Source organism: Osmerus eperlanus, chromosome 10 (genome assembly GCF_963692335.1).
Source record: "Osmerus eperlanus chromosome 10, fOsmEpe2.1, whole genome shotgun sequence".
In the NCBI taxonomy this organism is placed as follows: Eukaryota; Metazoa; Chordata; class Actinopteri; order Osmeriformes; family Osmeridae; genus Osmerus; species Osmerus eperlanus.
The window spans coordinates 2,003,628-2,031,411 of record NC_085027.1 but is presented as its reverse complement, the minus strand read 5'-3'; the positions used below and the strand labels follow the sequence as shown (position 1 = coordinate 2,031,411).

General features: G+C 45.2%; 2 protein-coding genes across 5 annotated transcripts in view; both read left to right on the top strand.

Annotated features, from left to right (window-relative positions):
- Nucleotides 1-24,506, top strand: part of rhpn2 (rhophilin, Rho GTPase binding protein 2) — a 29,453-nt gene extending 4,947 nt beyond the window's left edge. The window contains exons 3-15 of one of the 3 annotated variants that reach the window (XM_062471095.1): nucleotides 7,418-7,546; nucleotides 12,247-12,322; nucleotides 13,117-13,194; nucleotides 13,301-13,425; nucleotides 13,764-13,930; nucleotides 15,951-16,138; nucleotides 16,704-16,860; nucleotides 17,658-17,777; nucleotides 18,210-18,404; nucleotides 18,850-18,926; nucleotides 20,375-20,521; nucleotides 21,716-21,871; nucleotides 22,309-24,506. In XM_062471095.1, coding sequence (XP_062327079.1) covers nucleotides 7,418-7,546; nucleotides 12,247-12,322; nucleotides 13,117-13,194; nucleotides 13,301-13,425; nucleotides 13,764-13,930; nucleotides 15,951-16,138; nucleotides 16,704-16,860; nucleotides 17,658-17,777; nucleotides 18,210-18,404; nucleotides 18,850-18,926; nucleotides 20,375-20,521; nucleotides 21,716-21,871; nucleotides 22,309-22,572 — 1,879 coding nt within the window. In that variant the 3' untranslated portion in view covers nucleotides 22,573-24,506. Of the gene's footprint in view, nucleotides 1-7,417; nucleotides 7,547-12,246; nucleotides 12,323-13,116; nucleotides 13,195-13,300; nucleotides 13,426-13,763; nucleotides 13,931-15,950; nucleotides 16,139-16,703; nucleotides 16,867-17,657; nucleotides 17,778-18,209; nucleotides 18,405-18,849; nucleotides 18,927-20,374; nucleotides 20,522-21,715; nucleotides 21,872-22,308 lie in introns of all 3 variants that reach the window. The other 2 variants (XM_062471096.1, XM_062471094.1) reach the window with 2 other exon arrangements.
- A 1,941-nt stretch (nucleotides 24,507-26,447) lies between these two features.
- Nucleotides 26,448-27,784, top strand: part of LOC134028174 (centrosomal protein of 89 kDa-like) — a 30,098-nt gene continuing 28,761 nt past the window's right edge. For both annotated transcript variants that reach the window (XM_062471570.1, XM_062471569.1), the window contains exons 1-2: nucleotides 26,448-26,711; nucleotides 27,240-27,346. In XM_062471570.1, coding sequence (XP_062327554.1) covers nucleotides 26,667-26,711; nucleotides 27,240-27,346 — 152 coding nt within the window. In that variant the 5' untranslated portion in view covers nucleotides 26,448-26,666. The remainder of the gene's footprint in view (nucleotides 26,712-27,239; nucleotides 27,347-27,784) is intronic.

The window sequence follows — 27,784 nt, the reverse complement described above, 5'->3', positions numbered from 1 at the left end:
TTTACATTTACTTGAAATGCAAATTTCATTCAGGTTTTTAGTCGGGTCATTTCTGAACATATCTTCACAACAGTTCCCGTGCTTTTAACCCTTATGCTGCCTTCTGATCACATGACCCAAAGGTTCATAACGAACCATTGTTGTGTTTACCCAATTTTACCCAATTTTACCCAATACAAAAACAAATACAAATAATTTTCTTTTAACCTTTGCAATGTGGGGGGTCTGAGACAGCCCAACGGTTAAAAGAAAATGCTTCACTTTGTTTTTGTATGCGGTAAATTCGTCGCAATATGACGGTGGGTCAGAATGACTGATGGGTCAGAATGACCCGAAGAGAACACAAGGGTTAAGAGAGGAAAGAAAAGGACCTGCAGCGTCTCTGCTCCCAGGCTGGTTCAACAACCCTACCCTTCTTTCCTCTGGACGCCTGGATACGACCGGAGGTCAGACTGGCCGTCCTTTGACTGTCCCTGGTCTGACTGATCGTGGCGTGTCAAGCCAGCAGCCTTCAGCCCCGATTTTATTAGCGGCTGACATCTCAGAAAAGAGATTACAGCCACAAGGCTGACAATAACGTTGTGGTGAAGAAACATATTTTTTGTTCCTCCCTCCTGTACGCATTTGCGCTTCTAAATCCAGACACACACACACGTTAAGTCAATAGGCACAATAAACACAGGGAACCGTACCACCTGCCTTATCAGTCTCTCCGGTGATCAACTGTTTAGAGTGTCGTTAGTTGCCATGGCACCCGGGCGGGCACGAGCTCTGTGTGTGACAGCTCTGTTGACGTCAAGGCTGCAGCAGCTCCAGTGGTCTGTGTGGAAGTGAGACACAGCGGGCAGTGGTTTTTACAGGGCGGATTGCCCAGTCGCCCCTTTCCCCTCCTGCTTAGTACACATTTGCTCGCTCTCGTTCTCCTCCAATTGTGGTTCCTTGGTTTGGCTTCGCTCTCAGAGAGCTGGGAGGAACCCATGTGAACAGGCAGGGGTGTGCATGCATGCAGGTCATTATGGCCGGGGCTGGGGCCAGGGCTGGGGCTGGGGCCAGGGCCGGGGCCAGGGGCCGAGGCCAGGATGAGGTTGGATTTTGGAATATGGGGATGTTTGGCTAGCCAGCAGTGTCTAGCCAAAGCTAAGAATCTTAAGACCGAAAGCAGCGCTAACCTCAGATAATGTCATAAGAGCTGTCTGTATTAAAGGCCCCCTCTGTAGTCCGGCTGGCCTGAGGGCGGAGCTACCTTAGTAAAACAGTGAGGGGAAATTGTTAGAGTTTGAGCCCCAGGATACTAAATGAACCTCTTGGCCTTTACCAGTCTCTAAGACTCCCTTCATAAGCCAAGATTTGATTTAGCTGTGTCGTCTGAAGTTTTTCTTTCCCCCCCTCTGTTTAAAGCAGGCTTCAAAGTAGACCCTACCTTAAATTACGTTCAATCGCCTGTTTGACAGGAACACTCAAGCTACTGTATAGGGGCCCATTGTAATTCTGAACTCTCGCTCACTATTCTCCTTTTATTAATGTCTCATTTAGAGAGATTTGGATTTTCGCTCCTTTGCTCTGACCGAAACCCAGACAAATTATGGATCAAGGGGAGAAGGAGAGTGGGGAAACCAGGTCCTAATCCTACTAGACTTAGTCTGTCACTAAAAAGGGCCAGACTCCGTCCGCAGACTTGTCTAGACTCCCAGACATGTCTCGCGTGTCTACCTTTTATCTTAATACGCATCCAGCACGTCCAAACATTCCCTGGAACCAACTGTTTGTTACTTTTGTTTACCTTTTTACTTGTCATTTGCGTGAACTGAGATGAGAATTTGTATTTAGCAACGACAGGGGAATTCAGTCCTCTTCACGCCATGGATATCCTTGAAGGTGACAAGCTAATTTGTTTCCACCTTCTGCTATATTCAAATCAGTTTAGCTGACAGACTAGCTTTTTATACATCACTATGGAAATAGGAAGAAGTTGCTAACAAAACCGGCTTAGCCAGTGGTTGACAGATTTGCCCACAATATTTCACAATGTGGACAGGTAAATGTTTAGTGTGAGACACAGGAAGAGTGCTAAGTGGGTCCAGCTCTCCTCTGGGCGCATACCTTGGCCCGAGGGTTAGGAGGGATGGAAAGCTAAATTTATTACTGATTGTAACACACACACACACACGTTAAGTCAATAGCCCAGGAGGCCAAAACAGCCCACATCCATATCTTTCTTATTTCCGCTGCACATGCACTGAATTTTCTCAATTTCTTTTTATATTTCATAAACAAAAGAAAAAACATTTTAATCTGGTACATAATCCATCTCTGGAGATTCAGGGTCTGTGTGTCGCAGTTTTCAGTTTACAACATGATCAAACTAGACAGAAGTATATCTCATACATCTTTACATCTGTGCACCTTTTTAATTTAGTAACCACCTCTCATTTCCTTATCCCATGTTGGGCCCTGGTCTATCTCTGTGTCTTTTTACCTTTTGTGTGGGGTAAGTGAAGAATCCCTAGTCTTTGCTGGAGAGCAGTGGAAAGCTTTCTCCTCTATCTGACTTTGATTAGGCCTATCAGAGCCTGAGGCTGGGTCAGCTGTCAGGCTTCAAAGACTTGAGCATTCCTCGCAGTATCTCACTGTCCCAGCCCAACGCTCTGCTGGTCTGGGATAGTGGTTTGCGCTGTGTATGTGCGTTTACCTGTGTGTGTTTCTGCCAACACATCTGCAGCACAGGGTGGAAACTGTGTGTTTTTGAGTTTCAGGTATTTTGTATTCCTTACAAAGTTTATTTAGTTTTCTAAATGGATATAACAAAAAGTTAAAAAGACAAACTAGCTCCATTACCTGGGACCCAGCCTTGGGATTTTTGTGTTGCGGGCCTCTGAGTATCTTCAGTACGGCGAATAATCTTGTGTTTTACCTTGGTGCACCAGTGGAATGTTCATGAAAGCATATCTGGTCAAAGGCAGAGAAGCAGGTGAACTACAAAGGGGACCTGTTTGACCAACAGTGCAGCAGATTCTTGAAGTTCCCGCCCACTTTTGTAAGCCTCTGTTGACTTGGCTCACCTTGCATTTTTTTGTTTTTTGTTTTTCTCTTTCCCCCTCTCGCTCTTGCTCGCTCTCTGGCTCTGGCTCTTGCTCTGTCTCTCTCTCTATCTCTCTTTCCCCCCACCCCCCTTCCCTCTCGATATGAGTCAGGTGCTTTGAATGGCTCCTCATTCCTCAGCCCCAGTCTTGTTTTATTCAGAAGTGACTCAAGACATCCAGACCAAACCGGTCTGTTCAAGCTAACCTCACTGACAATTATCCACTGGCTACAAAAAAAACAAAACAAAGATTTCCTTGATTGCAAAACAGAAAAATAAATGCAGATTCGAAGGAAAAAGTGGTTTGATAAAGTATTACTAGATAAAAAGTGTGGATATAGACATGTATACATGTTTTACAGTATTTCTTGAGCCGGTTCATTCCTGTCCCTCATGGCCTGTTTGTGTGTGACAGTGGCAGACAGCGAGCCTAAGTCTTTCTCTGGCATGCCCTCGTCATCAACGGTTCCCATGAAGGATACTTGACGACCACCTCTGAAAAGAAAATTGTTAAAAAAAGCACAAAAAAAAGCAATAACCCAAGCGAATGGGGAGGCCGTGCGGTTTGAGAGAGAGGGAGAGACAGAGGGAGAGACAGAGGGAGAGACAGAGGGAGAGACAGAGGGAGAGACAGAGGGAGAGACAGAGGGAGAGACAGAGAAAGGAAGGGAGAGGGAGGCAGAAGGAGAGAGAGGTTGAAGGAGAAAGAGGTAGAGAGAGGCGATTCTTTGTCGCTCGTCACTGAAGGGAAGCACATACTCTAGGTGATTTAATGACCCTAAACAGCTTTTGTACTCACCGTTCTGCTCCGGTGACAAACGTTCTCTGGCCTCCCCGATGACCAATTACCTAGACGGAGGGACGGGTACAGAGAGGCCTCTGAGAGGAAGGCGGGCGCACGGCCTTCTGGGCCGCGGCCCCAGAGCCGTGAGGGGCGGCTCTGAGTGGGTATCTGTCTTCCTGTCTGATCTGGACTTTTGATCCAGCATGGGGATCCATCAAGTGAGGGTAACGTCTGGGTCGTCTGATTACTGGAAAGCAAGATGTCAGGGTGTGTGTGTACACTTTACTGTTTCTTCTCTTTCTCTCTCCCTCTCTTTTTTTCTCTCTCTCTTTTTCTGTTCTACTTTGTATTATTTCTTCTTCTTTCTCTCTCTCTCGCTCTATTTCCTTTCTCATTCTGTATTGGATCCCCTGTGCTTGAGAGGCCACCCAGTGTGTTTGAGTTCAGATCAGGTCGTCCGTCTTTGTTCCTGGTGGTCAGACCAGCTGGTCTTGGCCTGTCCAGGAGCGTTCAAAGTGTCCATCACCATTAAGAACTCATTACGGACTCTGCAAATATTGACCTGAGGGATTTAACGAGTCAGCGAGATGATGACGACCCTTCCCTCCCACACACACACACACACTTTCTCCTGCTCTTTGACCTTTTATCTCTTCACTTACCAACATGCACTTTACTGACCACTGGGTCAGTAAAGTGCATACTCACTCAGGAAACCATTTTAGTAATTTTCTTAAAAGATTTTGCTGACTCATTGACCTTATTCAGTTTGTATTTGCCCTTTTATTGTTTTAATTTGTTGACACAATTTGTTGACACAATGTGATTTTTGTTCAATCTTCTGACAGAAATTCTCCCACCAGTTTTCCTCTCCATAGTTCCATCTCCTGTTCTCACGGGTCACAAACTTGATACAACAATCTACAAAATAACAACCTGCTATCACTCACAAAACCCCAGAGGCTTCCGTCTTGACATCTGCATCTCACACCTCACATCTAATAGCAGGGCAGTCCTTCAGCTTGGCTGCCAAGATGCAGCGACCTGTCAAGCTTTTTTGACAAACGACACAACTGGGAGGGACAGACTGATGTCTGTCACCTGCCTAACATTGCCTCCAGGCTGATTTACACGAAAGGTGCCGGGAGAGGGGGTGGGTGTAAGAGATGAAAGATCATTGGTTAGGTGTGTGAGGCTAACTACAGGCTACAGGACTGTGAAGCTTAAGGGTATTTTGTAAAACTCTCTTTTGGAAGTCGCTTTGGATAAAAGCGTCTGCTAAATGCATAAATGTAATGTATAAGCTGTGGGACTGTGAGGAGGTCAAATGTAATGGCTGGCCATTATATTGGAGAAGTCACTCCTTGGCAAGGGTGGAGGACGTGGACCACAGAAGTACCGCAGTCTAATTCAGTCCCCGAGAACCACCTGTGGAAAATGTTTTTTTTTTTTTTTTTTTTCAATATTTCACCCAGATTTACGAGCCGTTTTGTTTCTGCAGCTGTGGAACATGTTCAGACGTGCTTGCTTCCTTTGTTTACTTTTGGAAGCTTCTTCAGAGCACCAAACACTCGTACAGAAGACAGTCGGCCCTGGGAATGGACGCTATTGTTAGATGGGCCAGTCAGGAGGTGAGGCCTGTCCATTTTGGACTACAAATACCTCGACCGAGAATTGCACAATAGTGGCTTTATCTCCTCCAACTTTCTTAGAAACACACACTCGCGCTCGCACACACACACACGCACACACTGTGACGCATCACAAACAGGGATAATGTCATGCTAATGTCAGTCCTTATCCAAATCTCCTCTCTCAAGTCTGACTGCACTACACATCCGCAAAACAACCTACTCATGGGGTCCTGCTGCATATTACATTTAATTATTGGCAACGACAGTACGAGCGTTCTGATTGGCTAATGAGTAGTCATGCCAGCCGCGTATTGACCTCATCTGATACGGATCCTTATTGCCCTCTGATGTCATCTTCAAAATGAGCGATATCGAGGAGTCAGAGTTTTACTATCCAGATGATAATGAAGACATCAACGGCGACTAAGAAATTCTTAACTTTCTAAAAGAGACTGAAAAGTGTGAAAAACGACAAGCGCTAGGCAGATAGGTTTGGTTGCTCAGATTTCAGATTGGTTTCTAGGCAACACCTGAAACACACCGTGAGAAGACTTGAGTAGCCTGGTCCTAACCAGACTCTCGTACATTGCAGAGAGTCTGGCCTCGCTCCATTGACAAGCGTTGACTTCCTTGTAGGCGGGTACTCTATTGAAGTTTAAAACTATTGGATCTGCCCAGAGCCACTCTGATCTGCCATAACCAATCGCTAGCGTTCACCTTAGCCAATTCCTTCACCACTACTGTAACAGAGCTAGCTGCCGTAGCTGGAAAATCAAACTGTTCCCGAACCCCGTGGGGAGGAGGGCCACAACATCATGGCCACCAACAAAACTCAGCAAAACTTGTTCTTGCTCTGGCTTTAGCTTATGGATATTTCGGCAGCGTTGCCACAACGGACCGAATGGCTTCCCTCGCATCTTTCTCTGCCGCCATTTCGGAACTACAACACAAACTAGCCACGACAGCCACTCCCTGTGTTCGCTGATTGGCCGGTAGAAAATTAACCGGAGACATCTGACTTACTTACCTCATGGCCAGACCTAGTACAGAAGCAAAATCTAAATTGAGCGGAAGTACGTAGGAGGGCAGAGCCAGGCTAACTTGAGAGCTGAACAAAACGACATGTTTTCTACTTGCAATTACCATTTATTTTCATTTACAAAATGAAAAGAGCTAAAAATGCCATATAATAAACAACTTACTAACCTCGACCGGTCGGTCATGCCGGGAAATATCAAACTGAGGCTTTAACGTAGGCATGACCTCACTCTCTATTAGTAAGTAGTTAATACAGTACATTTCACCTCCTCTGGTGGGAAAGTGATTTCCCAAGCGCTACAGACAGAATCGCACGTCTCAAAAGCAGCTGCTGAAATGTGGACCGATGAGACGTCACTTTCAGTCCATGTTTCACCGCCAGCCGTGGAATCTAGCATCTTTTCATGAAATTTTCAGAATGTGAACGCTATGGGCTGATGAGGGAACGGCCGGCAAGGTCAACATGAGGTTGGGTGTTTCTGATGGGCTTTGGACAGGGAGTTGGGAGGTTCTAGCTACGCCTTGTTACGCCATCATGTGTATGGTCCAGGTGAAAACAGGAGCCTTGTGAGACAGGGTGGCTGTACATAGTTGGGGGCAAAGGAGGGGTGTGTGTGTTTGGGACGGCGGGGACGGCGGGGGGGGGGGGGGGGGTTCACATTATATCCTGTCATGGAGACTTCGGCAAAGGGGGGAGTCTGTTTGCTGTGACAGCTCGGGCCTAAATGTCAAAGTTTGTTTTGCTAATGCTAATACTTACCTCTCCTCTCTCGCTTGTCTTTCCTCCCTCCCCTTTTTTTTATTACCCCTCCTCTCTCTTTCATCTGGGCCCTCTGCTCTTCCCTCTCTTCCTGTTTGGCTCCCGTTCTCTGCCGTTTCCAGGGCAACCTCCAACAACAAGGTGCGTGAGATGGTGGGTCTGGAACTGAGCTACGTTAACTCCAACCTGCAGCTCCTCACGGAGGAGCTGGAGGGCCTCAACAGCTCAGTGGAGGTCTACCAGAACGTCCAGTAAGTACATCCCAGCTATTTACATTTACATTTAGTCATTTAGCAGATGCTCTTATCCAGAGCGACTTACAGTAAGTACAGGAACATTCTCCCCGAGGCAAGTAGGGTAAAGTGCCTTGCCCAAAGACACAACATCATTTGTCACGCCCAGGAATCGAACCGGCAACCTTCTGATTAATAGCCCGACTCCCTAACCGCTCAGCCATCTGACCCCCTCGGTCTACCCTATCCTTAACCCCCATCCCACCCCTTCCACCTCGAACGTGCTCAGAGCACTGTGGAATCACAAGGCTCGGTGCTGGAGTGGTTTAACAGCGATGCCCTTGAGGAACAACCTGAGAGTGGGCAAAGTCACGTGATGCAGACTTGTAACCAGTAGTAATAGAGAACTCCTTCTCTGTGAGGACAAAGCACTGATTTAACCGTGCGCCATGATATATACTCAACTACAGTAAATCTGGCATGGTTTAAAAAGAAAACACAAGCAGAGGCTGCAGCACGCACACACAGACACACACACCGCTATAGAATGCCAGACGGCGAGGGCTTTGGCATGCTGTGATTAGAGCGACACACCACAGCAACTCTTGAGGGCTCAACACAAACACAATGGACTGATGAGAGAGTAGCAGTAGAAAGGAGGAGGGGATGGAAAGAGGAAGATAAATAGAAAGAGAATGAGATTAACCAACACCTCCTTAGTCTTAGAGGCTAGTTTACAGAGAACCGGACAAGCTGGTTGCGAGAGGCAAACATGCCCTACTTAGAACGCTCAGAAGATCTAAATGAGTAATAAACCCCCGCCCTCACACACGTCCTCAAGCACGCACAAACACACACACACCTGCAGGTAGACACATGTCACACACAGGAATACATGATGTATTCCTTCTTATTGAATACAGGAAGTTGTTTTCCTTTTCCAGCGAGTCCCTGATCAGATTTCAGGTTTTGCAAACTTCAGTCACGTTGAGTGGTTCCTTGCAGGCCATCGAGATAAACAGGAACATTTAGCCTACTGCATGTCTACATTCAGTTTCACAGTTAGCATTTCAAGGGGACTTGGAAGAAGCCTATAACTTGTATTCAATTCCACACATATGAAAAGAGCAAAGCCCAATTAAAAACAATTAAAACATGTTTTTGAAGGGGTAATTTCTTTTTTATTAATAAAATAAAATCTAAATGGTTTGTTTTGCATCATGGAAATGTAAGTTGTGGCCTTGCAGCACTCATCAGTTGTCCCTTTCAGGTGATCCTGCATAGCTGGAGAGCCCCTTCATCCTTCCTCTATAAGCCAGCTATCAGTATGCAGCCACACACTTCATCACTAGACACCATGTTTACCATGGCAACTTAACACAAGAGCCTGATTAGTGGTCAGATGGTAGCCATGGCACCGTCACTGAAAAGTCTCTCTGGAGACACGCAGAGTCACGCTGTTTCTCTAAACCTCGGTAAAGTTGAAACCGTGGCATCCTTCCCGCTGCTTATATCACGTTTGAGTCTTTTCCCAGCCTAAAGTCCTCCAATTCTGCCTCTGAATGCCAATTAGTTCACCGCTGAGCTATACCTAATGCTCCTACTGGCCTACTTAGGTTTGCTGTTTTTACGTTGTTCCCAACATTGGCAGATTTTACCCCTACTCATTTACATTTAGTCATTTAGCAGACGCTCTTATCCAGAGCGACTTACAGTAAGTACAGGGACATTACCCCCGAGGCAAGTAGGGTGAAGTGCCTTGCCCAAGGACACAATGTCATTTGGCACAGCCGGGAATCGAACCAGTAACCTTCAGATTACTAGCCCGACTCCCTAACCGCTCAGCCACCTGACTCCCCTGGACTCCCCACTCATAAAAACAATGGCCCATATTCAAACTAAATAACCAAGCTCACATGCACAGACTTGTGTGATCTCTTCACTCACAGCCCTTGGTGAATGTCCAAGTAGACCATTTCTGAGGATTTGGCGCATTTGAAACCAATTCAATGTTTTGTTTACGTTATTCACGATCTCCTTTTTGTTGAGTAACATAACTATTTTCTGAACCACCACTACACGTCAGATGAGTGCTGTATTTTTGTTAACTCTTAGATGGGCTCTTAGACCGACATAACACGTTTGCTTTACATTTAGTCATTTAGCAGACGCTCTTATCCAGAGCGACTTACAGTAAGTACAGGGACATTCCCCCCGAGGCAAGTAGGGTGAAGTGCCTTGCCCAAGGACACAACGTCAGTTGGCATGACCGGGAATCGAACTGGCAACCTTCGGATTTCCAGCCCGATTCCCTCACCGCTCAGCCACCTGACTCCCCCAGCTTTAGGTCTTTAGCCTAGTCCTTACCTTCGGGAAACCACTATACCAGTCTCCTTACAGTCATTCTTTCTGATCCCAACTCCATCCCTATAATTTATAGCACTGGTTCTTTTTTCTTTGCCGTTACCATCAGTCTCCATTTAGGCACCCTGAGACCGCTAGCATCCCCATCCAGAAACAATGACTGCTACTGAAAGTGCTGTTACCTTGCCTCCATTGTGTGCCTGTGTGGGAATACCAAAGGGACTTGAGAGACGGCAGTCCCTCGTGAGTTTGTCTATAAACAGGTGTCCGGGAAGAGCGGTGTATTCATGCGAACACAGTACAAAGCATGTACTTACCCTCGCACCCCACAATGCCAGGCATAGCCTCATTCTACCTGCCTGAAACATTACCTCATTCTGTAGTCGGCTAAAGAACTACTGAACAAAGGATCGCCTCTCCATGTCTTGGCTTTACCCCCCATTTGTTCAGTGTTCTTCTGTCTGTTTTCTGGTTTGGCTGTCTTGGAACAGATTGAGCTAGTTTCATCATGAGGTAATGAGTAAGAAAAGAAGCACGGACGGTGATACTGTATACTTGGTACAGTATAGCACTATTGATAGCGTTAGCTGTTTACGCCGTCTCGAATTGAGCCTTGTCGAAAGGTATTTGACGCGATGAATCATGCTAATAATGTGTAATTCCGGCAAAACAATAAGCCCAACATAAAAGTGGTAATAATTCATGAGGGTAGGATTAGAACACATTATCTCGAGCAGCACAAGAGTCTTATGGACTTTAAGACCAGACGCGGTAGACAAGAAGAGGCACTCGGCGATGAAGGTTAGCTAGCTAGTTCCTTAGTGGCCTTCGCCTCAAGTACTCTCTGAAAAAATGGGCTGCAATCCAGAGTAAATGGAGACCCTCAGTCTGTCTAGTAATAAGCGTCTTTATTCCCTCGTTCTCCTCTTCCGCCAAAACAGGAGGGGATCTGCTTTTCAACTTTGCTCTAGGCTTAAAGCTTCACTATGTTTATAGCATATCCGGCCGTAGCTGATGAAACAGACTTGTTAAATGACTGGTTAAATGAACTTGCCATGTCTTTAACAGTGTGGATTGTCAACAGCTTTTACAGAAGTGGGCAGTGTAGGCTCTTGCCAGTGGTTAAGAGTCTCTGCTTTCTGTCTGAATCACCAACATGTTGCCAAAGAAGGGGAGTCGAGACATGAGATTGACCTATGGAGGCTCTTAGCATTCCTAGAAAAGGGGGCTAACCTTGAGATTTCTGAATGCTTCCCCCCCCTCACCCCCCCCCCCCCCCAAAAAAAAAGTCGACCCAAAGTTTTTTCACCGGCACTGCTCACGCTCCCCCACTCATAATTTTTCATCTAAACAGTGGAGACCAAGATCCAACAAAGGAGGGAGGGAGAGTTGGCATAGCAGAGCGCCCAGATAAAACTGGTAGGAGGAGGAAGGCCAATAAATAAATACATGACAGTAGGACAGGAGCCGGAAGTATTTGCATGAAACAAACCGACATGTATCAACGAGAACGCTTGTATTTTTGAATCCGGAATGATGTTGGACAAGTGGAAACCACGCCCAAAATATGGCAATTAGTGTGCAGACGTCCAAATGCAGATACGCACCAGTGTGCTTACAACTCTTTTACTGGGTGATGTGTCGTTGCAAAGGAATCCAGTTTGGTGGAATTTTGGACGAAGAAACCTAAACTAATGACTCAATAAAAACATCTCTCTTCCTCCCTACGCAACCCGATGGCTTGACATTCTCCATAACCACTCTGATCTGGACCATGTATTTGTCAGATGATATTTCCTCTCTCTTTTGCCGATAAGTAGCTCTCCCTGCTATCCATCTGTCAACAAGGACGAACTAGAACCAGATGCAGGCAGTAAATACAACATCGGGCTCTTTCCTTACTAACTGATTACCTCTGGGGATTGTCGCCCGCTAATGATGGTCCAAGCTGTGTTCTGCTGTTAGCTGTGGCTAGGGCTTCGTTTGATGTTTCAGCCAGGCACTGTTGTGGTGAAAAGACTTGTCCAAAGCTTATGAGTTAGCTGAGGGTTGCCCATGTTTGTCTTCAACACGCCTCTCTTCAAATCCTAAAGATAACCCTGAAACTGAAAACGGTTACTGTGTAAACTTTGCACAAGATAGCAAATAATGTTCTCTCCTTGCGGTTGGTTTGGGTGGATAGACCTGGATGTGGAAAGATGTGCTTCGGCAGACTTTCTATTTTCAGTTGTCAAAGGGTGTTCGGCCTCGGCTAGTACAATGCTATCGAGTACATCTCCCCCTGACTGCTTTGCACTAGCTACACAATACATGGGCCAATTCTCAATATTTGTTGTCTCCTTATCTGCTTACAGAGAGGCAGAAAATATCCCTCTCATTCCCCTGGGCCTGAAGGAAACCAAAGACGTTGACTTCTCGGTCATGTTTAAGGTATGTGTTAATGTTTTGCAACTACACTTGTCTTTCTCTCCGCATATCTCCTTGACCATCTGTACCAAGTTGCCACTATCAGTTCTATGACACAACATCCAATCATTTCAAAACTAGGTCAATCTTTTTTATTCATGCAGAAAACAAAATAGCTCAGTGGATAGCCAATAAAACCATTGTTCACAAATCCCTCTGTGTCACGTTTTGTATAAAAACAAAAACAAAACCCTAACCCTTGTCCGGGACAATGCAGCGCACATTATTACATACATAAATAACTATGTTGTAGATGTGTTGCATAAAAGGTTTCTAGCCAATAGGCTAATATGCAAACCTAGTCCCTGGTCAGGCCTTTCAAAAAAGTTAAGCAAAATAAAATGTACTGCATAGTGTGAGTTACACAATCAAGCAGCAGATACATTATAAAATAATATATTGCATTAACATTTCACAGATTCATAACCGCATTACACACAACAGCACATCACGTAACAACACAATACATTCCAACAAGGACAACCGAGCGTTTGCATGTGTGCTCCTGCATTTATGGACCTGTACCGCACGGCGTCGGTAATTGGGTTGTTGGTGTTTCATGTTCGTCAGACTGTCACTCACAGGAAGGTTAAATTCCCCCACCTCAAAATCTGCAATAACTAATGACAAGGTATCGTTTTCAACCTGTCTGTCTGATTTCAATTGTCTTAGCTGGGGAAGTGTGACAAGTTGTTTTAGCTGATGATAGACTGGACGGGCGCGGCTCCTTTTGACGATGAGTCTGTTTGTTTTGGTAGGACTTCATTCTGGAGCACTACAGTGAGGACGGTGCCAACTTCGAGGAGGAAATTGCAGACCTCATGGACCTGCGACAGGTAATGCAGCATGACGCACCTTTCAACTTTGATTTATTTGTTTTTCTTCCTGTCAAACTGCATTTAAATATCACCTTTCGCTTAACGATGAATTCATCTTCAACAGGCCTGTCGTACTCCCAGTCGCAGCGAGGCAGGGATCGAACTCCTTGCAAAGTATTTCAGCCACCTGCCACTGTTGGAGAGTCGTTTCTTCTCTCCCACCCGCCAACTGGGCATTTTCTTCACATGGTACATTCCACCTCATCAAATACCCTGCAAAGACCAGTGAATAAAATGTAGCAAAGGGGGAACCTCACCAGGTTCCTATTGACCTTGTCCCCTTCAGGACCCTTAGTCGATTCACCCATGTCTCTGCAGTGATATGGCTTAACCAGGGTTGTTTACAGACAAAACAACCAAAAATACTTATGTAGAATACATGAAACTAGTCTCATTTAAATTTGTTTCATCAAAAAATTAAAAGTGGATAGTCAATTAGAAGGCATGTTGGCGCAGGACACGACAACGAGAAGACGTAGTCGAGGTGAAAGTCACGTCCTCACAGTGGTCTGTGTTGTCGCCTGCAGGTATGATTCCTTCACGGGTGTGCCGGCGTGCCAGCAGAACATCTCCCTGGAGAAGGCCAGCATTCTGTTCAACATGGGCGCCCTCTACACTCAGATCGGCACGCGCTGCAACCGGCAGACGTGCTCCGGCCTGGAGGAGGCCATTTCTGCCTTCCAGAAAGCTGCAGGTGAGAAAAAAATCAGTCGACAGCGGACATAACCACGGCCTGGTTTCAGTCCTGTTCAATCCCGGAGTTCCCTGCTCAGGAAAGAGCCCTGGCAAAAAGTTCAATGATCAGAAGACCACACAAAGTGCAATAGAAACATGCTTTCTTGATTTAACCCTCGTGCTGCCTTCGGGTCACATGACCCAAAGGTTCATAACGAACCATCGTTGTGTTTACCCAATTTTACCCAATACAAAAACAAATAAAAATAATTTTCTTTTAACCTTCGCAATGTGGGGGGTCTGAGACAGCCCAACGGTTAAAAGAAAATGCTTCACTTTGTTTTTGTATGCGGTAAAGTTGTCGCAATACGACGGTGGGTCACAATGACTGATGGGTCAGAACGACCCGAAGATAACACAAGGGTTAATATGGCAAGTTTAACTAGTACAGGAGAGAAGCAGTTACCACCTGCAAAAAGTAGTTTTATTGTAGCTTTGCATCTACAGTTGTCTGTTCTTCATGGCTCCTCACGTTTCTCACGGTGACTCTTTCACATGTGCAGCAGAGTGTGATTTACGGCTTGCTCTGCCACTCAGGCTCTGACAGACAGCCATCGTTTCCAGAGCACGTGCGTGAACACCTGCTGTAAACACGGCGCGCTGTGTGAACCACAAGTCGCAATTATGTTTCAGGCCCGTAAAAGACGGAAACGGAGCGAGAATCCGACAGCAACAACAAAAGAGGCCAGGTTCCCGCCGGCTAAACTTCTCGTGTGACTTGTGAGAAGGGCTGCTTATACTGTAAGGCTCAGTAACGTATAGCTCTCAAACTAGATTGGACTGGCTTGAGCCACACCTGCACCTTACATCATTATAGCATCTAGTTGCGCCATTGTTGTTCAAGACACTCAACCACATGAGGGGGGGGCCATGCAGTCCCACGCAGGTGACACCTTGCTGCACCAGTATTTTGCGACAAAAATGCCTCTTATCTTGATGAGAGAAAGAAAATCTCCAGTGGGGAGACAAATGGCCTCTTTACAGCGCTGCAGGAACCCAACACAGTGTCTCCTGGACCTGTTTTCGCCGTCGCTTCGCTGCTTGCCAGATCTTGATCATATTTTGGCTGAGTTTGTGAAGTTCGACACTATAATAACAGCACAGCACTTCCAGCTATCCCTAAGAGATGGAAGATCTCTCTCATGTTCTAATTTATACTTGTACAGAAATGAGACCTTTTATATTCTTGTGGGAATCCACCTCTGACAGAGCAGAGCCTGTAATCACGTCGGATGATTGCAAGTCAATCATGTCAACTGTGTGCAAGAGTCAGTTTCTTGTTAGACAGTCCATGAACTCGGTGACTTTAAGCCAGAGAAACGGGATGATAATACGGAAAGAGAAGGAGGGAAAGATAAGAAAATGGCAGGACTGGATTATCTTGAGCAGAACCACACACTGTGCAGAGAAGACAGCAGTCTGTTATTAAGATGTCCCTAGATCTCTCATGCCAGCGCTTTAATCATAAATATAAAAGGGGGGGGGGGGTCTTCAAGCAGAACTCCAACTTCTGTTTCAAATAACTCAGAAGCTGAATACCATTTTTAATGTTTCTGTGAGCTTTTAAAGGCCTCTGGCACACTGTAACTCAGGTCTGCTGTGATGATGATGATGTTCTCCAGGGTTATGCTGTTAATCTACATACCCCATGAGGAAAATGTATAATGATCAAATGTGTTCATTTAGCAAGCGCTTTTATCCAAAGCGACGTACACAGGGGGATTTGAACCTCTTGATGTCCAGTCAGATGCCATAGGCTAACCCTAACCTACTCAACCCACTAAACTTACCAGGAGGCACTAACCTTAATTCCATCTTTTGCCTCTGCCCTCCTCCCCCATCTTCCTACCCCCTCCCCCACCTTCCTACCCCCTCCCCACCCTCCTACCCTCACCCCTCTCCCCCCCACCCCCCTCCTACCCTCTCACTCACCCTTCTCCCCCTCCCCCACCCTCCTACCCTCTCCCACGCCTCCACAGGGACACTGACCCACCTCAAAGAGACGTTCATACACACCCCCGGCTACGACATGAGCCCGGCCATGCTCAGCATGCTGATCCGGATGATGCTGGCGCAGGCTCAGGAGTGCCTGTTCGAGAAGATCGCTCTGCCGGGGATCCGCAACGAGTTCTTCTCCCTGCTGAAGATGGCCCAGGAGGCCGCTAAGGTACTGCACAGACATGCTGGGAGGAACACACCTGATGCGCTAAGTCACTGACGGATCATATCACACTCACTCCTCCAGGGTTCTCCAACCCTGGTCCTAGAGGGCCGCTGTCCTGCATGTTTTAGACATTTCCCTGCTCCAACACACCTGTTTCAAATGAATGGGTTGTTATCAAGCTCTGTGGAAGTCGGGTAATGACCATTCATTTGGAATCAGGTGTGCTGGAGCAGGGAAACATTTTAAACATGCAGGATAGCGGCCCTCAAGGACCAGGATTGGTAGAACCCTGCACTACTCAATAAAGACCATAAGGGTGAATTTTTAAATGACTGTGTCAATGGCGCAGTTTTTAAAGGCTAACAACTGCTGCTGTCACCTAGGGTCCCGTTCTGTCACATTCCTACAAAGGGTTTCCTTCCTCGATGGTTATCGGTTCATTAAAAGCTTCCAGCTTAGAGTGCGTCCCCATCAGAAGAAATGCCACTCGAGTCTCGCGTATCCCCAGAGCGCTAAAAGACAACGTTTAATGTACCCACGGTAACCTTACCTCTTTGCCTTCCTGCAGGTTGGAGACACCTACGAGCAGGTGCACCAGTCCATGAGCCAGACCCCCATTAAAGACAACGTGCCTTTCTTCTGGTCCACCATGGCCCAGGTCAAGACCAACCACTACCGCTCACTGGCCCACTACTTTGTAGCCACCGCGCTATTGGACCACCAGTGTAAGTGTAAGCCAATCGTGTTCTCTCAATGCAGCCAATCGTGTTCTCTCAATGCAGCCAATCGTGTTCTCTCAATGCAGCCGTTGTGTTCCCTCAATGCTATATATAGAGGGGAATAGTAAATTGCCTCATGGCTTGTTGGTAAGAACACTGACAGACAGAGCAGGACCTTTTAGTTAATCTCCATGCTTTCCCGCTCTCTGCGAAATATATCTGTTTTTGAATGGACTTTCAAGTTCTCCCTGGAGCAGAGAGCTAGACAGCAGTCTGGATGTGAGCAGGGAGAGTTTCCGTATAATGAGAACACTGTTACGTAACGCAGTTCTGAAGTGCCAGTGCAACCCTCCCTCGCCTCAATGAGCCTCTGTGCTCTCGCTGAGAGGAACACGGCCAACTGCCATTTAGGAGAGCGATAAGGGAAATCTTAGCCTATCTCTGCTGTAGCCTGTACAAGGTAACAAGATGGAACAAAGGGCTGCGGTTATGTAAAGGTGCCAGCTGTAACTGAACGGCACACAAGGAGGATAAGCCTCCTGAGCTCAGTCTGGTGATGTGTTGTCAAATGATTGCACTGAATTGAGCCACAAAATAAAAATATTGTGACTTACCGGTGAACCAACATTCTGAATACCAGTTTACCAACCCCAGTGTATACGAGCTAACCAACCTTCGGAATGGCAGCGCGGTAGCCCCATCTCGTGAATGTCACTTCCGTTGACCAATAAGTGTTCTTGATGACTTGCCTGGTAAAAGGTTAAACAAAGAAAATAATCCTAATAATCCATCTGTGCCGGCAGTGAGCCCCAGTGATGACGAGGACCAGCAGGAGAAGGCTCTGTCCCAGGTGTACGACTCCATGCCCGAGGGACACTCCCCGCTGGACATCCTGAAGAAGAGGGACGAGCGCAAACGCATAGGTGAGGAGAAAAACATGCTTCGGTCACACGAGGGGTCATGCATTTACGGTTTCACCTGTTTCGTTAGTTTCTTTACACCTTCATGTTAAGTGAAGCGCCGTTTTGGTATAACTTTCTTCTGTATACAGTAAATACATTAGATCACGTACAGGTACACAGTAGATACATTAGATCACGTACAGGTCCACAGTAAATACATTAGATCACGTACAGGTCCACAGTAAATACATTAGATCACGTACAGGTCCACAGTAAATACATTAGATCACGTACAGGTCCACAGTAAATACATTAGATCACGTACAGATACACAGTAGATGCATTAGATCACGTACAGGTACACAGTAGATACAGGTATACTGGTGTTTAGTGTAGATGTTTTCCCGTGGTACCTCCATTGACCCTCCCGGTCACGCTCTCCTCCAACCCCAGGTAAAGCCCACCTGCGCAGGGCCATCATGGGGCACGAGGAGGCCCTGCGGATCCACAGCCTGTGCCGTAACCTGCGCAAGCTGGACCTCCTCCACGACATCCTGCAGGCCAGTCACAAGCGATCGCTGGGGAAGTTCGAGGAGAACAACACAGAGGAGGACTTCACAGACTACCAGGAGGCACCCGACATCATCCGTGAGTGACCGTTGACATTTTGCCGTCACAACTTGACATGTGAAGTGTTTCATCGTTATTATGTCACAGGGTGGAAGTGAATTATTGCATAACAGAGAAAATATATTCTGTCATTAGTCTTGACTCTTAAGGGCACGTAATTTCATTCGAGATTCGAGGAATTCGTTAGCAGCAACAGCTGTTTTGTGTTGATGTGTGTTTGCCTGGAAATTAAATCAATCACAGGCCTACGCTCACTAACGTTGCCGACAACGATTGCTTGGTAATCACCTGAGATGACTCGTCCTGTTCAGTTCAATGTACATCAGGCGTAATGTCTTGTTTGCAGTCATCAGTCACACAGTTTATTCTGTATTACTACGCCAGCGAAGATGACCTCATCGACAGTGTTGTGGTAACAAACAGAAAGATAACACCTTATTCCTCCTTCCCTCCTTCCGTACAGCTAAAACCGAACACAAGGCAGAAATGGAAATGCCCATGTCTACAAAGGTGAAAGTCACTGACTTTTTCCAAAGACTGGTATGTGGGTGACTAATATTCTTCCATAACATTGTTTCTTTAGCCATGTTATTTTTGATGTATTCAAACCTCTGCATTAGAGCTCTAGAATATGTGCCTTTTTAAGATATCTTTATTTTGTTAAAAAAAAAATTGGGGGAAAAATAACCCTTTCTCAGGACTGTCTAGAGCTTCTATGCTGGTTTTGAATACTGTCAACTAGAGTTAATTCTGGAAAACGTTGTCGCACTAAGATGAACTTGAGGTTAACTTACTTGGAACCATGTGCTACAAAGTTCTCTAGAAACTCACCCCGAAGCATCAAAGGCATTACTAACATTAACCATGAAAAAAAAACTTGTTGCTTCTAAACTGCCTTGCACTCCTTCTAAGTTTATTTTGGTCTTGCTCAGAAACATAAATCTGGTTTGTGAGCTGGTTAAACTTGCAATTATAAACGTTTCCCGGGATTGTGAGATTTATGGAGGTGATGGGGTGTGCCTGTCGTCATGGCGACACACCCTCAGTCACCCTGATAAACCTGTCGGCCGTGTTTGGGCTGTGCTGCTGGACATGACAGTGGGGAGTGTTCAGGGTTACTGTCAGGTTCAGAAAACCAACCTCATCTTTATGACATGTCTAACCACTTAGTGCGGTCAGGCCATTAAAGAGCCTACAAAAGTGGCAACTACCACCAAGTAATTAACAAACCAAAAAACTGAACAACCATTAAAAGCTACTCTGAGAATAACACAGTCTGAATACTAATTGATATATATATATATGTGTTCATAGGCTTTTGTATCGCAGATGTCTTGCTAGTGACAGGACGATTTCATCAAAGTAGTCCCTCTGTGTATCTGGAACAATGAGTCTAATCTGAGAATCATAATGCGGTGGTGTCTGATTCCCGTTACGACAAGTGGGAGCTGAATCTGGGCAGGTTTCAGACTGTGTCGGAGAGGATTTGAATGCAGCCTTCAACCTAAGAACCTTACAATGATCTCTTGTGTCTTTAGACACCACACAACATTGTTATGGCTAGATGAAAGTCCACCGAATTCAATTGGGAATAACCACCCTGTAATTTCAAACATTATCCAAGCGTATCGCATCTATAACGTATAACATCACATATATTAAGACCGTGGGAAATTATGAATGTGAGGCTTTCAGTGGCCACTTTAACAATGGTGGTGTTTATAATAAATAATTAATAATACATTTTATTTCTAACGCACTTTTCATTTGAAAACAAATCTCAAAGTGCTAAATGCCTTGTTTGGGTCAAGACCACTCTAAGGTTCTTCTCTAAGGTTCTTCTCTAAGGTTCTTCTCTAAGGTTCTTCTGCGGGGCCTATCTATACACGACGACCTCGCTACGACGGTGTTGGACTAACAGTGTTCAGGGGGGTGTCCGTTGCCGGGGTGACCTTACTTACTCCCGTGTCACTTCCTGTTCCGTTCAGGGACCCCTGTCGGTGTTCTCTGCCAAGCAGCGCTGGACAGCTCCGCGGCCCGTCAGGCTGTGTCTGGAGGACCGAGACCTGGGCTTCACCCTGAAGGGGGAGGCTCCTGTACAGGTGGTGTCCCTGGACCCCCTCTGCCCCGCCGCGGTGAGTTCCTAACCCACTTTCACACTCCCAACAGGGGGGGGGGACGACGACACACACACACACACACACGCACACATTAGGTTAACCGTAGAGGCTATACGCAAATTATTAACCAATTGAGTTGAAAGGCTAACTGAATTGTATAGAGGGGTTGCCATAGCCCTTAACACGTTTTTTTGTCCATACATATTTACTAAGGACATCTGGTAAGTTTCCATTAGGTCAACTATTAAATATTAGTTGCCTCAGTCATTCCGACAGAATGGGTAGTCTTCAGAGAGTATGATTGGGTCTTCATTACTGGTCCATAAGCCAGAGAGTTTACTTCAAACATATCTTTCCCAGCACCCTGGGGCAATGCAAAAGCACTTTAAATTAAACTAATTTTTAAAATTGCGCAGTGATCATAGTGTTTCCAAACAAAACCTACAAAAAATGGATTCCTAGAAAGTTGAAACCAGTGCTCTACTGAGAAGCGGAGCTTTGTGAGAGAACTCCACTTCTGATGTCCGGGATAATTGAATTAAAGTTTTGGAGCCGTCGGCCTCTGCAGTCCTTTTACTCTGAATGTTCATTAATGGAGAGTAACAAAGCACAGGCTCTGATCAAGCTCAGCAGGCTGTCTGTAGCTAAGGATTAGTATCTGTCAGAGTTGCGCAAGGCCTCCCCCCCTCAGGGCTCTCAAGCCGTTCCAAAACTTGTATGACTTTAATACCGTGATAGATCGTTCGTTCCTTTTGAGTTTGTGTAACTTTGCACGGCCCCTTTTTTTTTTAAATAAAAGCCACGGGGTGACGTGGACAAAGTTATCAACAGACTTACTCAGTTGCCTGTTGATTTTAACCCTTGTGCTTTGGGTTCAAGTATCTTGCCCTCTGCTTAAAAATAAGTGTTTTCATCGGCTATGAAAGATATTAGCCTAGACCTCTGTGTTTGCAGGAGTTCAGTACTGAACTGCACAGTACCACTGATCTTACTCAAGGTTGCATCAGGGATGTTTTGAATGGAGGTGAGACTGAATCTGTTGGCCTTCAGATAAGCTCCTGACTGTAAATATTTGTGCGGCGATAGCAGGGAATGTTTTTCACTGGGGGGGATGGCGGGGGGGGGGGGGGGGGTGGCGGTGGGGGCGGTATTCTTGGGCACCTCGTAAACCTTTTCTCTCCACCTTCGTCGTTATCTGTACTTTCCCAGGCGGACGGGCTGAAAGAGGGAGACTACATGGTTGCCGTGGGCGACACGGACTGCAAGTGGATGGGCGTGAGCGAGGTGATGCGTTTGCTGAAAGATGTAGACGAGGAAGGGATCGACATCCGCGTGGTCAGCATGATGGACAGTGGCATGGCATTGGTAAGCTCCGCCCCATCCCCTGATTAGCCCACCCTCATTGGCCCCTCTCTGATTGGCTCCTCCTTATGATTGGCGGCCCCTCCCTATTATTGGCCCCTCTGATTTCCCTTTTAAATCTGTCAGGGTGTTGACAAATTCTTGTCTTTCACTGAAGAGAGTTTCTCTCTCAGTTTTGGTCTTGACTATATACTGTATATTAGCCACAATTTCTCATGAATAAAAAAACTTCCACACACGAAGCAGATTGCTGTACCACATTTGTGGCAGGACATCTGTTCCTCATCAGGCCAGTAAACCGTAGCTCCCAGAGTAACCAGTTCAGAATGATTCTCCGCAGTGACAGCTAGACTTACAGCACAGGCTTCCCATTGAGCTGCGTCATATTTCCTTAACTGACCTTTACATCTCCTCTTCCTCCTCTCCCCCCCTCCCTCCAGCCCACCAAGAGCGCCACCTACTGTGGAGGGATCCCCAAGACCTACTCCATGATCTGCCTGGCCTTCGACGAGGACGACAAGAACCCCAGGGTGCGGAAGGTGTCTAAGAAGATGTCCTTCCTCAACTGGGGCCTGAAGAACCGGCTGAAGAGCGCCAGCACTCTCAGTCTCCCCACAGCAGACTACTCCGGCTCGCTGCCCTGGAACAAACCATGCCCCACTTTCCCCAGCTCTAGCTCCTACAACGACAGCGCCCTCTACTAACTCTCCTCCACCCACCACTGGACTGTACGCACACACACACACAACCAACCACACAACAACAAACTCGAGTGTAGGGAGTATCGTGTCGAGAAATAACAAGGAGAGCTCCGTATGAATTGAAAAGATTAGAGGAGGTGTTTGCACAACCTGACTGTTGCCATTTTGTTGCTCGGTGTCAAGCAGGTGGGCGGGTGGGTTGTTGCCAAAGCTTACCCTATGCGTCGCCTCCTTGATTGTTAAGAACTGATAAGGAGCAGAAGAACAGTGGGTAGAGTTGCACAGCAGGACTAACTGGTTTGGCCTTTGTTACAGTGCAATTACAGTAGGTATTCAAGCCCCTATGTAGTCCCTTATGTGCAGTACTTGTGTTTCCACATACTTTTGAAGGATATGGTTTAATGTCACATACAGTGTCAGAAATAAATTGTTGTTGTTATAGAGGTATGGTGATCATGATCTTTTAGTCAAGATTGATTGGATTTTAACTGGAGACTTCTTTTTTTTTTGTATGTGTTTAAAGTTAGATGAAGAAAACATGCTTTAATCATGGAGTCTGTGTTTTTGCGCTGTAAGCTGCTAAAACATGTTTTGTATTTTGTGTAATTTATGTGTTTAAAACAATTGTCAATAAGAAATATTTTTGGGGGTGGTTTGCCAGGTGAACAGAAAACACCACATTTGAATGTGAGCTGTTTGCCCATCTGGTGGGGGGGGGAGGAAGATTTGCCATAAACCAAAACTCTGTGCCATCAAAAATCACATGTACCTTATTTTACTAGATGCGTTACGATAAGGAATCTTGAAACCCCCCACTGGTCAGTGACCTCTGGCCCCTCAGACCTGCCCTGTTGACAGGCATTGGTTAGAAAAGCAGGAACTTAAGAAACCTGACTTTGATTTCTTTGAATGTTTCTGTGTTACTGCTTTTATGAAGGACATGTTATATACAGAAGGGAAGGTAATGTTTTATCCATGTTTGTTTTTGATGTGCCAGGTTAATAATATCACCATGTGTGGATTTAGAGAAGTTCACAATACCAGCATTTTTTCTTTACTCACCCATAACTGGATTTATGTATTTCACAATTTATTTTCCAGCACTTTGCCGTGTTGGTCTATTTCATTATCTACAAAGTAGATTATTATACACGTTTGATAATCAAATTATTTATATAATAAAATAAAATGGAAAATAAAATTTTATGTGTACATTAAGCTTTTGAACTAGTTTCAGGATGGTGGTGATGTGTGATCTGTATATTGGTAGAAAAACCTACTGTTGCAAAACACAGTCTTTTGGCTTTGGTGGACTTGCTCTACTTCTGAAATAATGTATATGATATATAATGTATATGGTACTCGTATGTCTATCTATGGCATTTTTAAATGTCTCAGAACGTTTTACTGATCATCTTTCAGGAAACCTACTGGCTATTCTACAGTGAAGCAGCGTATTGTTCAGTTCATATCTTTCTGCATTGCTTGCAAAGTTGTTGATTTAACTTGTTCTACTCATATACCTGTGTATAATATGTAGTTTAAAGTTCCATTACCATGAAGGAAAATTAATCTAATGAGCACAGTGAACGTTCGTATTCGTATTCATCGATGTGATTAAGTCTTCGCATTAAGTATTAACCTTGTTGCTGTCTTTTAGGAGCTGTGCACCTGCGCAGTCCTCAATGTTGTACAGTACATACACGTAGTTGCACATGTCAATCCTAATATTTGTTATTTGTACATTTTATGTCCACTATCACCTGTGGTTTATGGTTTAGCCTATGACTTCCACGAGATGAAGGACTCTCCTGCTTCCCTTGGTACTTACTGCACAATACCTGTGTTGACAAGGCTTGCTATCGATCGGCTTTTGTCGTTTTCTGACTGATGTCTGTGTAAAGTTGAATCTCAATAAAATACGTGGGATAAACTTATAGCGTCCTTTTTTCCCCTTCCGAAAAATTCACCTCAATTTAACCTGATGTAGGCTACATTAACGTGCCCGGGCTCGAACACGCCACCTCTGACTGCCAAGCACCAGCTACGCCAAAGAAAAGCTAGCTATTTGTTTACTCTGGTGGCCTGTTACATACCAGAGGAGTGAGTTTCACCGATTTACACCGGTTACATATAACGTTGTCGCTTTATGAAGCGCTGATCATTCATCTTGGCAACCTTAAATACATAGTCTACACACAGTGTTTAGTTGGCACCAACTGATCGTTTCGCCTCTTGCCGCCATGGAAACTTTCTGTCGTTAAAAACGGGATGGATGTATTCTTCGGTGTGTCGGCCTGGAAACGGCATGAGGATGATTAGGACCGTTGTGAACACAGACTGGCTCTAACAGCACCTCCTGCAACGAATCTATCATATCTTCCCTATATTTAGTTAACAATAACAATATGGAGGATGTCTGCCCCTCACAGGGAGATGGAAATCGTGTTACTTCAACACCTATAGGCAGAGATGTGAAGTAACAAAGTAGGCTACAAATACTTAGGTACTTAAATAGATTTTTCTGTTATCAGTAGCCTATCGGCTACTTTACTTCGCTCTTTATTTTTCTAACAACTTTCACTTCTTACACTTTGTACCAACATACCTGTACTTTCTCACATTTGCAAGCCAGGCTCCTTACAGTACTTACGTTTTAATCTGTATTTGGTGACATCATCTCTCTTCTGTCCTCTCCTTCCTCTGTGTATAATCGAAAGTTTTGAAATAAAGGTAGGCCGAGAGGGAGTTAGCGATGTCGACATGACTGCGAATAGAGATCTGATCACCCATGGCACTTGATAAATATGAGGGAGATGTTCTAAATTGTCGATGTCAAAAAGGATTCCTGGCGTCTATAGTGTATTTGTGTATTATATGATGTGAGGTCCAGTTACCAGCGAGACACTAAAACAGGTAGCCTAGTAGTAATTTTTACTTAAGTATGCGTCAAAGCCCATACTTCTGTACTTAAGTAGACCTACAAGTTTACTGATTACACTTTTTAACTCATCAGTAGGCTACTTCAACTTTTAAGTATTTTTAAACATGAGTAGGCATACTTCTGCTTGAGTGAAGGATGTGTGTACTTTTGCCATCTCTGCATAAAGAGATCTACTAACAGAGAGCTTAGTTTACTGTAGGCACTCAGCCGGAGTGAAGGTGAAATCAAGGATGAAATATTAATCGTGCCATGTGACATGCGAGGCCGTTTACATTTAGTCGTTTAGCAGACGCTCTTATCCAGAGCGACTTACAGTAAGTACAGGGACATTCCCCCGAGGCAAGTAGGGTGAAGTGCCTTGCCCAAGGACACAACGTCATTTGCCGGGGAATCGAACCAGCAACCTACCATTAAAGTTCTCTTAATTTAATCAAAAGTAACATAACACATTTCCATGTCTTCTCCTTCGGAGAACTCGTTCTGTTGTATAACATGAATGAGAATGCAGGGCATCGCATAGCCTGTGGAGACTTAATGGATTTTAAATTGCTCACAGATTTCACTTTCTCATGTTGTGGGCTGCGTGGTTTGAATGGGTTATTAAAAATACTGGTTTATCCGAGCCAGTAGTGATGTCAGAGTGGTTAACGTGCGTGTGTGCGCGCGTGCCTTATTGATTGGCAAGCACTAAAGTGAATGGGTACTCAAAGTAATGGTCTGTGTTACAAAATCTGGTAAAAATCTAGGCTACATCATCAATTGTAGATCAAAGCCACGGTATTATAGGGCCACCTGCTGGATAAGTAATCCACGTGCGATGATGCGATTGATTCAAAAAGATTTAAACCAATGGCGTTGCTAAGAGGATTGAAGCGAAGCAGTGAGTGGCTACTCCGTTTACTGTAAGCCAATCAAGCATTATGTTGTAGCTGAGTGGTTTTACAGCACTAAGCGTCTAGATACAACAGGTAGCTAGCCAGCAGTACTGGTGTAGCTACTTGACGAATTGCAATGAGACATTAAAATATTGCCAAAGAATTCCTTATGTCACTTGTCTTGGGCTTAGCTATCGTTAGCTACCTTGTTATCCAAAGTGCGTAAACGACGTTACTTGAAGCAAAGCCAAACCGAACAAAACTTCTCGATAAAACTCATGATGTCAAAATTTAGTTTCAGGAGAAGCGAGAAGAACGAATTTGTAAGTCAAACTTTGACGTCTGGAGTGTGTGATAATAACTAAGATACAGTGCTAGTTAGATCAGTAGTAAGTTAAACGAGAGTAAATAAATTGCATGGCTAGTTATTTCTGAATGTTAGCTAGCCATATCTAACGTTAGCGAACTGTAGAGCTAGCTTGCTACTGTGTAGGTTTTGTCGAAAATGTCCTGAACGAAAACCATAAGCTGCTCTGATAGCATATAGTTCCATACTTCAAAGCAATGATGGCTGTATATACACGATGACAGTGATAAAGGGAGCTTGCATCTCCATTTCAATCATTACGCGCTAAGAATATTTTGCAACATTTAACCCAGCCTAGCTATGATGTCAACCAAAATGTAATAGACTACAAAAAAATGCATACGGTAAATTACCTCATTAGATAACTGTTTAACATCCATACCACCCAACACACTAACCCCTTTCCTCTCGACAGCATGGCATCATCCGCGTGTCTGTCTCCGTGTTGTCGTTTCCCTAACCGCTTTTCCTATGGTCTATGTAGAAGCACATAGCTCATGGTTTGATCCCTGCCGCCACCATTGCCCCCAGACCTGCTGTTCCCCGTACCCCTCCCCCACGCAGTCCATGCCCCTCTCCAGACAGAGACAGGTACCTATGTGTGACACCTTAAACTATGAGGCCTTTCTTCTCCTTTTTGTCTGTGTCATTATCATTCTTTCCCATAATCTCTCCATCCCAGATGACTTTCCAAACACGTAAATTGTCACTGAATAGACAAATTCCGACTTGATCTGTAAAAAAAAAAAAAAAGTGTGCTCATCGACTTCTCAGTTTAATTACAACTCATCATGTCTGCTCTGATTTGAGGACACTTGTATACCCAGAGCGAATGTGTAATGTAGGCTTATCTTCTGTCTGTCTCGTCTGTATTTAGCTTAATCCTGAATTGGTTCCCCTTACATTTACATTGAGTCATTTAGCAGACGCTTTTATCCAGAGCGACTTACAGTAAGTACAGGGACATTCCCCCCAAGGCAAGTAGGGTGAAATGCCTTGCCCAAGGACACAACGTCATTTGGTTGGCAT